A 14,430-nucleotide genomic window follows, 5' to 3' on the forward strand; every position below is an offset into this window, starting at 1 on the left:
TTCTTTCAGTACCTGGCATTCGTCCACCCAGTGCCTCCTGCCCCTCGTTGGGTTTTGATGAGAAGCTGCTTGTTAATCTTACTGAGTCTCCCTTGCAGGTGATGAGTTGCTTATCTCTTGCTGCTTTCTTTGCTTTTCGACAGTTTGATTTATAATATGTCTCAGTCTCCTTGCTTCGTGTTTATGTGCCCAAAAAGCACTCAAAGGATCACAATAAAGATGCTGAATTAAATGGTTATAATTTAATGTCAATAATAATGACCATGGATCATTCATCAGTAGAATATGATCAGTATGCTGTGCTTAAAAAGTCAAGAAAATGTTCAAGGCATGCCTCAAAGAATTCCATTAAAATTTTTCATTTTTAAAAATAGTTTGGGGGCTTAAGATGAGTAAGAAGTAGGTATCCAACATATTGACTGATGTGAAACACCCAACTGCCTGATTGATTCCCAGGATGAGCTGTTCCTATGATCTTTTGTAAAATAAAAATTCTTCCTTGGAGAAGATACAGTTAACAACTACATTTACAAATTCTTACTTACTTTACTTTTTTAATTGCTCTTAACGCTATGAAGTATTTACCTTATTATCTGAAATATTGCTAAAACAAAGATCAAGCTCTAAAATAAAGTTGATGTATAGACACATTAAATCATAAATTAAAATATTTGCACATTTTTACAACTGAATAAAGCAACCTAATGTCAGATCCTTGAGTTTAGTAGTTGATAGAGATACCAGTTCTTTCAGCTTTTCCAACTGTGTTCTGTTTTCTAATCTTTTAATATAGTTTCCTGATGGTGTTCTTAAAATATATTTATAGAATTTTTTTCAGTTCTTAAAAAATCACTCCTGGAAATTTTTCTGGAATAGATCTAATTCTAAAATGTAAGATGTTAGCTATTAATTTCAATAATGCCTTTAAAAAAATGCTTTCGTTACTTTGATTGTTTATAGCTTCTTGTATTAAAAAAGACAGTGAATTCTCAGTCAGGAGACCCAGATGCCTTATTCCTTGAGTTACTTTTGACATACTGCACTCTCTTGGCCTGTGTGTCCTCATCTGTAAAACAACTGTATAGAGCCAGAGAATCTCTAAACCTCCCCATACTTACTAAATTCCATAATTCTGCCATGCAAGATTTTTTTTTTTGGCTTTTATGGTGAACTTTAATTTGAAGATTTTGTGTGCTATTGTTGTTTCTCTTTTATTTCATGGTAACTCTGGTTCTTTTGACCTATTAGCCAGGTATCAGAAAAATAATTTTATTTTTCCCACATTCTTTTTTGTAGAGTTAGGCCATATTTTCGGGAGGATTAAAAAATCACATACCTTCAATGAGGCAGTAAATCATGCAAATTGGCTTTTTTTTTTCCTACAACAAAATTAAGAATTTGAGTTAACATATTTAATTTTTAAAACCACCTTTTCAGAGTTGATGATCAGGGTTTTCTCATTAACTCAATGCAAAATGGAAGAAAAGTATATGAGTGAGGAAAAAAAAATGAGAAAAAAAAACTTATCCTTGTTTTTTAAAAGGTGATTTTTTTTTCCTTATTAAAAATTAGTTTCCTTATTAAAAATAAGTTTTCTTTGTAGAAAGATCGGATAGGCAAATAGCAGAAAATGCATTTCCATCTCATCACCTAGAGACAGCCATGGTTAGCATCTTGATTTATTTTTCTACCATTTTGTTTACATATGTGAAATCATACTGTACATATTCTTTTGAAATCTGAATTTTCCTTTAATAATGTATTATGTATGCTTTTCCATGTTCAGTAAATATGAATCTGTATCAGCATTTTAAGGACTTAAGGACACATGATTTCATATGTAGATATAGCCAGATTACTCTTCAAAAAGGTTTTTTTTTTTAACCAGTTTGTGCTCCTACACTGACGTGAGCCCATTTTCACAAACCTGCACAAATGCTATGCTGTTTTGTCATTTAAACATTTTTGTGATTGAGTTTGAGGGCCTTAAATTGTATATCGCTGATGTTTTCATTACTGTTTCTTGAGACTGTCTGTTACTATAGTTTAACATTTTCTCCTGAGTTTCTGGCCATTTATGGTTCCTTAAAAGGAACTAACTTCAGTGGTTGTTTAATGAGATGATAACCTAATCACGAGTACCTGCATGAGTTAGTGCTGGGATAAATTTACTCACCTAGTAACAATGTGATTATGAAAGATTTTTCACTTACCATGTAGGTAAAATTTGGTTGGTTTTTTCTCTAAGACCCAGCAGACAGTCTTCATCACAGGCGGCTGCCTAGTTTTGGCTGATCCGTCGTTTTTCCTCAAGAGAGGCCCAAAGCTGGAGAACAGGGCTTTTACAGGTCAGAAATGGAGACAGAACTGAATGTTGAAAGTTGTCCAGAATGTTCCTGCACTCTTTCTGACTCAGGCCAGAGCTGTTCACTTTGCTTTCAAAAATATCATTTAACTCATGTAATTTTGAGATTGAAATATCTTTTTCAGACTCTGCTAGGTGAATTCAAGCTCGTCATTTTCTAACCAGTCAAAGAAAGGGCATAAGAGAAGAGGGTCTAGGAGATCAACGGCTTCAGCTTTATTTTTCTTGTGACTTTTCTGAACATTTAGTTTTTCCATCCAGCATGTAAAGCATATACTGGTATATTCAAGCTAAGCAAAGACATTTGGGAATTGGCATTACCGTAATACCTGTCAGCAGTGTGTCCTATTGCCAGAGAGAGGTCTCTGCCCCAGGTGCTGTGCTACATACAGAGGTAGGATGGCACAGTGGGGAGGAAATCAGGCTCTGGAACCACACAGCCTGATTTCAGATCCTGTCTTCACCACGTACAGGGCCTGTGCCTTCAGCAAGCTGCTCCACCACTCTATTTCTTTTCTTCTCTTGTTTTGAGACAGCTTTACTGAGATATGCTTTACATCCCATCAGATATACCCCTGTAACTGTACAGTTCGGTGGTTTTTAGTATGCTTACTGAGTTGTGCAACCAACACCATGATCTAATTTTATTTTATTTTTTTAATTGATTTATAGTCAGTTTACAATGTTGTGTCAATTTCCAGTGTAGAGAACAATTTTTCACTTATACATGAACATACATATATCCATTGTCACATTCTTTTTCACTGTGAGCTACCACAAGATCTTGTATATATTTCCCTGTGCTATACAGTATAATCTTGTTTATCTATTCTACATGTGCCTATCAGTATCTACAAATTCATGATCTAATTTTAGAACATTTTATCACCCTAAAAAGAAAGCCAGTACCCATGAGCTGTCATTCTTCATTTCTCCTTTCCCTCCCTCCTCCCCCACCACCCCCAGCCCTCTGCAGCCACTAGTCTACTTTCTGTCTCTATGGATCTGCCTATTCTGGACGTTTCATATAAAAGGAATCATGCAACATGTGGCCTTTTGTGACTGGTTCCTTTCACTTAGCATAATCCGTTCAAGGTTTACCAATGTCATAGCATGTATCTATACTTTATTCCTTTTAATTACTAAATAGTACACTGGAATAATGGAATATTCCATTGTCAATAATACATGGAATAATGGAATAATATAATGGAATACATTGTGTGGAGGTACCACATTATGTTTATCCATTTATCAATTGATAGACATTTGGGTTGTTCCTATTTTTGTCTATTAGGACTGATGCTACAGTGAATATTAGTTTACCTACATCTGTTTCTTCATCTGTAAAATGAATATCATCTCATAGAGTTGTTATGAGGACTAAAAACACCAAAATACATAGAAGCAGCTAGTAGGGAGCAAACCAACAAGTGTCAGTCAGTAAATGTGAAGTGTTAGCATGTGAGTCCTCATGTAACATTAGTTAGGAGATCTGGCTTACTCGGAGGGCTGCGCTTTCCTAATGACATCTCCGAAGAGCGTCTCTTTTACTTTGCTCCCGACTTTTCCCTGAGTTATAATTTGGAAAAGTTTAATTCAGTCAGTAGGCATTTATTGAGTGTGTGAGACACTGCCCTGGGTGCCCCGGGGAGTTAAAGGAAAATAAGAAGCAGAGGTTTGGAGAGAGGGCACTTCCAGTTTAAGGCTGTCTTTAGTTTGCTGATCTGTAGTCTCTGACCTGCCAGTAGGGTTTAGGACTTGGGGCCCCTGAACCCCCACTCACGCCAAATGCCACAGGTTTGGGGGGTCTCTTTTTCTATTTACTCTTGTCAGGCCCTTATTTTGACCTGCATATCTCTGTTTGTGAAGTGGTTGATTGCCTCTAACTGTTGTGTAAGGAAAAGGTGAAAACTAAGGTAATCATGTCTTGGTGGAGACTTTACCAGGTACAGGAGTCGTTTCTCACTCCTGTGCTGTGGCTGGGCTTGGTGAATGCTATTTCTTCTAATCAAGATGGTAATGGTCCTGGGGCGGGGAGAGGGTGGGTATAACTCAGTGGTAGAACACATGCTCAGCATGCATGAGGTCCTGGATTCAATCCCCAGTACCTTCATTTGAAAAAAAAAAAAAAAGAAAGAAAAAGGGAAAAAATCACACACACAAAAAAAAATCCTGCGGTATGAACCAACTAAAGTGTAAAATAATAGTAAATTAGCATTAAAAAAAAATAAAACCGTAATGGTCCCTGACTTTCTCAGGTGGCAGATTTCTTCTGCTTCTAGAGTTGACTTTATGTTGTTTTTGAACTTAAAAAACCATTTTGTCTTGAAACTGGACTCAGCAGAAGTGTCAGCTCATCATTGTCCAGCTGCCTGCGTTTTCTTTCTCTTGACTTTGGGGAGATAGTGATCCACATGTGACTCAGTATTTTGCCCAGTAAGCTCATCTGTCTGGGTTCTCTCTTTCCCTACTTTTTCTCCGTAAAGTGCCTCTGAGGTCAGACCAGGAACCTCAAGTGGAACTCCTGGGAAGAAGCCACCTGGCTCCGTGGGAGAGATGAAGTTGTCTGCTCTGCCGCTGTCAGTTCCTCTTTCCCAGTGGCTGTGCTCCTGGAGAGACCACCTAGAGTGAATAGTCTCCCAGCAGGTCCAGGAACTGGTACAGCACCTAGAGGGAACCCTAGTGCTATGTGCTTGAGCTGAATCCATTTTGTTTAACATGAAGATGTATTTGAGGTCAGATGTTGATATTTCAAAGTCATTTAATCATTTCAAAATGTTTATATCCTAAGATATCGTAGTTGTAGTAATAAAACCCAACTCTAACTGGGTAAGCAGGAAGGTGGCAATACTGGTTCACATAAATAATAAATCCAGGGGTAGGCTGGGCACAGGGCAGTCAGTCCAGGTGCTGAAACGATATCGTCCAGAGCCTCTTGCCTATCATCTCTCTGCTCTGACTCTCTTTGGTCTTGGCTGTATTCCATGGTGGGCTCACTGAAGTGGTGGCAAAGACGGCCACCAGCAGCTGCAGGCTTCTTTGTTGCCAGCTTGGTAATCCCAGAATAAAGAGAGCTCTACTTTCCCAGAAGTTCTAGTAGAATTCCTGGGACTGATTCTCATGGTCCTGTCCATCCCTGAATCAGTCATTGTCACTCTTTGTCCAGGGTGGGTTACATGCCATCCTGCACCTGTGCCCCTACGACGATGTTGCCTGAGTATGGGGAAGGAGTGGCTCCTCAACAGAAAATGAGGATATGGTTCCAGAAGCGGTAATGGATGTAGGAAAGGCAGACATCACAGACGTCTACTGTGATGGATGCAGGATGAATTTACTCCGATGTTGATATATAAAGTTTCATATGGTGTTTGTAGAATTTATTTGGAATAAATACATAGCCGTGTATCACTACTTGTAGTTTTACTCTCCCCCAACTGGATGTGAAGCTCTTAAAAACAGTACAGGTCTTAGATTTGTTGGAATCTCTAAAACTGAGTACAGTGCCTGCACGTAGTAGGTCCTGAGAAATGTTTACAGATGCTGCTGAAATGGTGATTTCCTTCTAGCAAGACACTCGTTGTCGGTGGCAAGTAGTTCTGGAATTGTACCATTCAGTGCTAGTTGAGAATAACTGCACATGCAGTTTGTATTTAATGAGCAGAAAGAGAACACCCTGACCAGTATCCAGTAGTGTGTAGGGTTAGTGGGATATGTTAATAAATTTGGTGCATGCAAGTTATAGCCACAGTATGTGCTTTATGAACTATTGAGGAGGAGACCACAGATTTTTTTTTAATTCTTCTCAATTCCAAAGTCTGGCTGTAGTTCAAATAAACTTTGTTTAGCATCCCTAGGTAGCTGTGCCAGACATCTCATAGCCCTTGGAGTATTTGATGTCCAGACATTCAAGAGTATGAAAAAAAAGTGACAGGAAAAAAAACTCCTTATAGAATTTCCTGTGACAGGTCAAAGTTTAATCACAGCAAATAATACAGATTTCCCTTTTATTATAACCACAATAGAAAGGCAGGGTTTGTGTTTACAGAGCATGTTGTTTGGGAGACCTTTGTAAATTGTAATCTTTGGAAATCCCAAACCTATTGGATGTAATCCCATCCATTAGATGAAGACAACTTGCCTATGCAGTAGATCCAGAATAGCGAGTTAAATGGAGAACACGAACAGGAAGCAGTCATTAAGAATTACAGTGGGTAGGATGCAGAGTTAATTCGTGGAGATATTTTGTTATGAGATAATTACATCACTAGGACAGCTGGAAAGCTGAGTGCTGTGCTGGACGGCAGTGCTTGCTCTCTGCCCTGCAGCTGAGGGGTCAGGACAATAGAGACCGGGAGAGGACTGACTTTATGGGATATTTAGGGGCTTGGCTGACTTAATCATGAAATGATAATGACCTATCTGCCTTTTTTGAATTGTGTTTTGTGTAGCTAAACTTGATTCACAGACTCCGCGAATGCTGAGAACCACTTTTCCCTTCTACTTTTTGAACATTCACTTGGATCACATTAAGCTAAGCTCTAATGGATAAACATTGAATGGTAGTTTTCATTTCCTCTAAAAGTCATCGGAGATATTTTTGTTCATATTCAACACAGTGTGATTATATTTCTTTTATGGAACTGCAGTCATGCAGTCACTGAAATGATATTGTTGTCGGTTTACTGCATAGCAAAAAACTAAAAACGTTTTAGAAAGTTTTAAGATGTTGGTCAACACAAGGAATCAAACAGTTGAAGTTATTTTCCAGTGTTTATGTTCAAATGTTCAGACCTGTCTGGCTCTTTTGTTTTGCAATTGTAGGGGTTATAGGCAGCCTGGCCACATTCCTCATTGATTTATATAAATATATTACAGATCGCTAACCTCCTGCCAAATACCGGGAATTTCAGTTCTTGTTTAGCACAGTTGCTCTATGTGAGACTTATTTGTTATATTAAAGCATCTATCTTCTCTTTATTGTCCACCAAAGTGATTATTATTTGCTTTGGGGTAATTCCAGATAGAGTCACTGTAGACAAGAAAGCATCATAAATATTATGTTCTAAGATTCCTAAGATTAGTATTTATCACTGTTGATTCAAAATGCATTTTCTACTCATTATGACTAATGTAACTTAATTTTACCATGATAGTGTTTACTAAACAGTTAGGTCAGACAAAATTTCATGGCTTAGTATTGAGTAATATTTCCCAAATTGTCTTCTGTGGAGCGTTGGGTCTATAGGATGTTGATGGCCAGCACTGGAACCCAGAACCTACAGGTTCTTCTGGGACTCTTATTTCCCTTGATGTCACTCTTGAATTTCTAAGAAGACTATAAGGAGTTTCATTTCCCAGATGAAGTTGATAACGGCACCTTAAAAAAATTAAAAAGATTCTCTTCTTGAACCAGCATGAGCCGCTTCTACCGAACACTGTTCTTTTTGTAGCCTGGAAGAATGTGTAATTTTATATATTAAAATTTATACAAGAATGTTCTATTCTATGTCTCTTTAAGTATGTGGCTTTAAATGTATATCTTTAAAACTCCATTTTTTAAAAAAATTGCCAATTAAAATTAGTGCATTTTTCTCCCTGGCTTATCATGTAGGGCAATGAGCAGTGGCTTCAGGGAGCTCGCCGTGGCATATCTCAGGTGTGGGGTCTGGATGCGGCAGGTGGCAACAGTGCTTCTTAATATTTTGAAGAGAGTGATATAACTCTGAGGAAAATAACTTGGGTGGGTTAGATGTTATTCTTGAATTGTGTCACACAGAGTGTTTGAAAACGGTTTCAGTGAGATGAAGCAACACAGCCTGCTGCCAGGGCTGTTAGGTAACGGACAACGGTTTGGGAGCAGATGACCTTTGGGTTTAGCTGTGTTTTATGATCGCTTCATTCTCTAGTTATGTCTCTGTCAAATTTTTTTTTCTTTTGGAAATTACCAAAATGTCTTATGTGTTACAAATCATACATGCAGTAAGAACTGGAGTTATTAAAATCTTTGTTGACCAGAGGCAGTGATAAACAATATATATATTCTTTTTACTAAGGAAATGTATTCATTATGATAGAAAATATTTTTAAAGTAATGTTTAAGAGTCACAGCTGTAGTGATGCAGTTCCCATGTTTGTATTTGTTTTAGGACAAACCATTTTTAGTTCATTGCTGTTTTACTTTATTACAAAAATAAAAGCAACAGATATAAAGAAGCTCAGTGATTGTGGAACTCCTTTTTCTTCTTCAAAAGGAAGGAAAAAGTAAAGCTGTTAAAGTATGTTGGTTTAATGGGAAGAAGATGGTTCAAAGGAGTCTATGAATAAATGGTAGTTACCTTGAATTACCAAATTGATAGAGTTGTTTTCATAAACTACCCAGCTGTCAGACCCATGCATGACAGCAATCCTATTTTTCACAGTATGGCACGCATTTGACTTATGGCATTATTTTTGTTAATTAGGAGTTTTTACTTTATCAGAATAATTTTTCAGAGTAGGTCACATTAGTGATATTTGAAGACCTTAGAAATTTAGAGAAAAATTAAGCTTAGAATTAGATGGCTAGAATTTAGTAGTCAGAATATTTGGAAGTAGATAAATGTAAGGAAGAAATTCAGTTGATCTTAATTGACTTTAATGGAGTTATAGAACTTATCCCAAGCTGCTCAAAATTAAAAAGGAGCTTGGATCTGGCAATGAAGTATGTGTGGTCGGTGGTGGTCACCCCATCAGATTTAATTTAATTATAGTGTTCTTAAGTTTCTTTTGAAAGTTCAGTTTAGATTTACAGAGAAGTACCAAATGTTGTGGGGCCCATTTAGCTCAGAAATGCAGTAGGGTGGCATGGTGACCAGCTAGGCATTAAAAATTTAACAGAGGTAATATACAAAGTGGATAATTGAGAGTCAACCCTGCATTTTAGTAATTGAGTTATATATGCACATTTATAGTTAGTTTCTTTGAAGAAAGTGGTATTTAATTTTTTAAATGAAAGAAAATAATATGAATAGCACTTTTATTAGCCTTTTCTTAGTATTTATATTACATTCTTGTCAAGAAATTTAGTTACAGCTTGTTTATGGGTGGTTTGTTTAATTCTTCAAATGTTCGGTGAGCATCTCCTGTACAGATAGTATTGTATGTCTGTTGAAGCTAAAGTCAAGTCTGTCATTTGGCTTGAAAATTCTTTTGACTACTGAAAGCTTTGTTTTTTAAACTTTAAATTTTGAATTAGTTGTAGAATTTTATGGGAGAAATTGAATTCGCCCATCCAAACATAATTATAGTTTGCCAATCTGTCTTTATCATTTAAGGGTAATATACTTTACCAATGCAGTTTTTGCCCTCCTGCCCCCAGAAAACAAGTTAAAATTCCACAGTTTTGATTAGCATGAAAATTGGAATTTTAAAACTAGGAATGTATGCCTTTTCCAGAGAAGTGATTTGATTCAGCAGGAGAAGGCTCCCTTAGAAATAAACCAAATTTCTCCATATTCCATCATAATTATTTTCATAGGCGTGATTATAACACCTTAAATTCCAGGAAAATCTAAGTTGAAGAGTCCAGCATCGCCCAAGAGTGCTCAATCTCTCTCTTTAAGAATTCTTGCACTGTGAGCTAAGAACCATATTTTTCTCCATCGGCAAGTTCTACCTAAGATCTTAACTAAGGAAACTCTCCAAGCAGACATTCTCACATTGCAGTCTTGGTGCTTTCTCTTTGCCGGCCTGGATTTTGTCACCACTTACCAAGTGCTCCTCTCCTGAACTTTCATATTGATATTAAAGTATCAGAGCCTACTAGGTATCCTTACATATTATCACAAGGAGCAATCGATCCTAGCCTTTCTTTTTTTTTTTTTTCCTAATTACATGATCACATTGAGGGATATGTGTAAGACTTACAGGTTACTTCTTTGCTTATTGCCACCTACTTAATACCTCTTTCTCTTTCCTTTTAGGTTGTTCGATGTGTGCACAGTGTCACGAACAGACAGAGAAACCAAACTAACACTAGTGTTTGAACATGTTGATCAAGACTTGACCACTTATTTGGATAAAGTTCCAGAGCCTGGAGTCCCCACTGAAACCATAAAGGTAAGAAGAATCATCTCTCTGCCTGGTCGAACAGTCACACAATTATAGTCTGTTAAGCACTGGCATTCTTTCCTTATGGAAACTGCCAGAATTAGAGCCTTTGGAACTCAATATATATCTAGTAGAACTAAGTGAGATGTTTGAAGAATGTAATATAATTCCAGTTCATTCATTTTAGGGTTCTGTGGAAAAACTATTATAATTACTGGAAAATACCTATTTGTACATTATCTAGCCCTAACCTTAGAAAGTATAGTGTAGTAAATAGAGCTCAGTCTTTTTCTGATGGTTCATGGACTCTGAGAGATATAATTTGAAACATCATTCATGAGTACATTGAATGTTACAATTGCATCCTGGCCCCAGGACATACCTATGCTACGTAAATCTGAAATATTGGTTGTTAGGCCCTTCTTTCTCCATTTTTCTCTCATTCACAAAACATTCATAGGAAGCCTAAGTGCCAGATAGCATCTCAAACTCTTGAGATTCAAAGATGACTTCAGGCACCTGGGAGGTCAGCGAGCTTGATGGAGTGTATTGACTAGAAGTCTTTTCTTCCTTTAAGTCTGGTAGGAAAAGCAACTTACAAAATTTTGCTGTTCTTACTTTGTTCTGCGTAATTTAACTTCCCAGTAGATCTTTTAGATCGAAGCATATCACATGAAGGTCTTCACAGCCATCTTTTTGTTTTTGTGAATTAGATGACTTAGTTAAACAGATCCTTCACCTTACCATTCCTTGTGTGGAAATGAGTTACAGAGTTCGGCATCATTTTAGATACGAGTTAATAGCTGAAAACAGTTTATCTTCTGAACAGAGTAAGAAATGTCTTTTAGTGATAGTTAGGTGGTGTTCCCAGATACTGATAATTTAGACTTGACATACTGAATGATTTATTTCTTTGGTTTTAGACTGATATTGAATTGATTTTTCTCCCTTCTGCCTTTTATAAAAGAGTATGGTACTCAGGAATGGTCTTATTGCTTCCTGAATAGTTTCAAGGACATGAAGGGCCTTTAAATGAAGATATTTCTAATTACCTGTTCTTGGTCCTTTTCTCTTCTTTCTCTTCATCCCTCTTTCCCCTTGAATTCTATTCCAATCCTGTGGCTTTAGTTCTCTCCTTTATAAGTTTGTCCAAAATACCATGTTCAGTATGCAGGGCAGGGCGCACTCTACTCTCTGGCCAGGTCAGACTAATCCCCATCTTCTTAGTGTGATTGCAGTTTCCTCGCCCTGTGGCCTTCCTTCTCATTGCCATTTCTTTCCTCCCTCCACCGATAACTATCTGCTTAAATTGTTCAAAGACCACCACAGATACCAGTCTACCAACTTTTACAGCTGGGTGTAATCTCATTTGTCTTAGAACTTATTCTACATGCCTGTCCCTCTTTATCATATTTTCTGTCTTTTATTGTGATTATTTGTGTCCATATCTTACCTACTCATCCATCTTTGTATCCTGACAGTCCCTATACAATGGTTTCTATACTTAGGTACTCAGTAAAATAAGACATGTTGCCAACCTTTCTTCAAATTAATTGAAAATTATTTTTTAAATGACTGCCAACAGCTTAAACATAGACTGTCAAAATAAGCATTGGCTTTTTCTGATTTATTTCTAGATTCAAAAATTTCATTTGGGGGAGATCACTTTTTTTTAAGCATCAGGACAAGGTAACCATATATTTACACCATACGTTACCACCTGCATAGATCGTTGGAGCTTTACATTAAATTCTCCTAGGATGTTAAAGGCTGCTGAGTAGAAAGATTTACAGAAGTTTCTGTGGTTAAAACGATTGATAAACCAGAGTGGTGTGCTTAAACTAAGGCTTGGTTAGGCAAGAGGAGAAATGAAGTCAGGTGGGGGCAATTTCTAAGGGTAGGGGTGGAGCGCTAAGCAGAATAAAATGAGGTACCGGCAGAAGGGTGGCCACCAACGTGGGGTAAAGGAGAGGGCGGGAGTCATGGAGTAGCCCAACCAGGGTTGGGGAGGAGGGGGTTGGTGCTTGTCAACAGGTCAACTTTTAACAAGGTGACTTGTTAAAAGTATTTCTGGGCTTTTCTTCTATCTTCAGGGAAAGGGAGTATCACTTTACTCTATGTTGAACAGCAGGTTCTCTTGGGGTCTGTTAAATTTCTTCAGCCATCAGGGCAACACCCCCACAGGAGTGGAGGTGGGGGCAAGGGCTGTGGTTATTCAAGGTTTGTGGCTAATGGTGTTTTGATGTTTTCATAGTAAAATAAAACTATGGTCAACAGAAATATTTCAGTCCATTATTTTGTATGTTAATGGCTAATTGAACTTCTTTTGCTTACCTTTACTAAAAGCTAACTACAAGACCCTATTTTTTTAAAAAATTTTCTGATCTGTGTTGATCTGCTTTTCTTCCTTATTAAATATAAGAATATAAGGTGGGGTTTGTTTAGAATATGAGTGTTTGTGATTCTTTAAGGTCATTATTGAAAACATGAATAATCATTTAAAAGAACTATAATACCATCAAATGGATAGCTTTAAGCTGAATAAATAATTGATATAAATTTCTTTTTAATGAGCACTTGTAGCTTTTGTTTCTAAGCTGACATCTTTTTGAGAATTGGTATGCAGGATAAACAGCTGCTAAGCAGGAAGTTCCCCCTAGTTGAGGTTCTGGTTAATTGAATTTTTCAAGTACACAGCCAAAGAACAGGAATATTTTGTTGTTGTTTAGGCTTATTTATGAGAAGTCTCAATAATTATATCAAGAGAATATTGTTATTATGAGCAACCTATTGGGAACACAGATCGGATTCTTTATATAGAATTCTTGGTTGTAATAAGAGTGCTTCTGAATGTACTGGTAAAAATATTAATTGAATATTTACAGGGAGAGTTCTGTCCTAGGTGCTTTGAGGACACAAAACTGAATTAGTGATGAATCTACGCTCAAAAACCTTAGAGTGTAAGAGCACATAGAAGCATGTGATACAGTTCTCTATGGTTATTTAAGTCATTTAGGTGGTGTTTTAAAGTGAAAAGAAAAAAAAAAAAGAACCACTTATTTGTGAACGAACACAATCTATAGCTGATCCTTTTGCATTATAGTACCAAAATATTTTCTAAGATGTTCTTCAAAATCGTAAATATTATTATTGATATTATCTTGCACATATCAGAACCTGCCATGTTGCAAAATGGATAAACAGGTGAAATATTTTAACATGAAATAGATAAAAAACAGAAAATCAAGGAAAAGCCTCATATTAAGATCATTTGGGCTATGGGACTTTTCCTCGGCCACCTGTCCCCCACCGTGTTTCCTGTGCACTGTTTACCTGTTAGCCCACCTCAAGTCAGCATATTGGAGGGTACATTCAGGATGTAAGTGGCACTAGGTGAGCTGTACTTGGTTAAAACTGGGGTGCTGCATGATCTCTGACTACATATTACAGGGATAAAGTCTTTCTTTTCTGTATCATTTTCATCAACTTGTTTGTTAAAAAAGAGCCCACGATGAACGTATTTTCTCAGCTTATATGTATCACGTAATAGTTTTTAAATGCATTTAAATACCATTTGATTTTTCTTGTTTTTTTAATAATATATTTTATTTAATCCAACATATCTAAAATATTATCATCTTAACATGTAAGCAATATAAAAATTATTAATGGATTTTCTGAATTGAAGTATAGTTGGTTTACAATGTTGTGTTAGTTTCTGGTGTACAGCATAGTGATTCAGTTATACATATATGTAGTCTTTTTCATAATTCTTTTTCATTATGGGTTATTATAAGCTATCGAATATAGTTCCCTGAAATACCATTGGTTTTTAAAAAGTAAAAAAGGCAGAAAACCACTTCTGAAGCTCTTAAGTATTTATGAAGGTTGATAGTTGGGTGAACTCATTGGGGGAAATCCTATAATTATTGTATGGTCTGAACTTAAAATTGTCATTGAGAGGCTGATGAAAA

The 14,430-nt window shown here is 36.7% G+C and overlaps 1 protein-coding gene across 3 annotated transcripts in view; it reads left to right on the forward strand.

Annotated features, from left to right (window-relative positions):
• Window positions 1-14,430, forward strand: part of CDK6 (cyclin dependent kinase 6) — a 214,979-nt gene that overhangs the window by 44,739 nt on the left and 155,810 nt on the right. For all 3 annotated transcript variants that reach the window (XM_072964990.1, XM_072964992.1, XM_072964991.1), the window contains exon 3: window positions 10,330-10,465. In XM_072964990.1, the coding sequence (XP_072821091.1) occupies window positions 10,330-10,465 (136 nt within the window). The remainder of the gene's footprint in view (window positions 1-10,329; window positions 10,466-14,430) is intronic.

This window comes from Vicugna pacos, chromosome 7 (assembly GCF_048564905.1).
Source record: "Vicugna pacos chromosome 7, VicPac4, whole genome shotgun sequence".
Taxonomy (NCBI): domain Eukaryota; kingdom Metazoa; phylum Chordata; class Mammalia; order Artiodactyla; family Camelidae; genus Vicugna; species Vicugna pacos.